This window comes from Buceros rhinoceros, unplaced genomic scaffold (assembly GCF_000710305.1).
Source record: "Buceros rhinoceros silvestris isolate BGI_N320 unplaced genomic scaffold, ASM71030v1 scaffold23306, whole genome shotgun sequence".
Lineage (NCBI taxonomy): Eukaryota > Metazoa > Chordata > Aves > Bucerotiformes > Bucerotidae > Buceros > Buceros rhinoceros.
Window position 1 is genome coordinate 1,424 of NW_010417236.1, and position 370 is coordinate 1,793.

The 370-nt window shown below is 62.7% G+C and overlaps 1 protein-coding gene across 1 annotated transcript in view; it reads left to right on the plus strand.

Moving 5' to 3' along the window:
* Positions 1-370, plus strand: part of SETDB1 (SET domain, bifurcated 1) — a gene marked incomplete at both ends in the record, with an annotated part of 3,858 nt that overhangs the window by 1,178 nt on the left and 2,310 nt on the right. Inside the window, 2 exons of the mRNA XM_010138142.1 lie at positions 59-96; positions 206-314. Coding sequence (XP_010136444.1) covers positions 59-96; positions 206-314 — 147 coding nt within the window. The remainder of the gene's footprint in view (positions 1-58; positions 97-205; positions 315-370) is intronic.

The window sequence follows — 370 nt, forward strand, 5'->3', positions numbered from 1 at the left end:
ATCGAGCTTCTCTTCCCCAAAATATTTCAAACCAGTTTTTTTTCCTCTCTGAACGCAGGCGATGGTAACCCCTGGATCTCAAAGAACCAGACCCTGGTGAGTCGGGAGGGGCCTGTCCGCAGGCGCTGCTGGCATGGGGCTTTGCTGGGCCACGTCCCACCTTCTCTCTCCTCACGTTTCCCCCGGTTCTTCACGCTCCCCCCAGCTGCAGGAGGCCATGGCTGCCATGCGGAAATCGGCCCAGAACGTGCAGAGGTTCATGGACGCTGTGAACAGGAAAGCGAGCGCCCAGGAAGCCCAGAAAGGTGAGAGGTGCCTGCGGCGCCGCCTGCCCTCGCCCTGGCCCGCGCTGCCGGCAGGACCAGCCCGG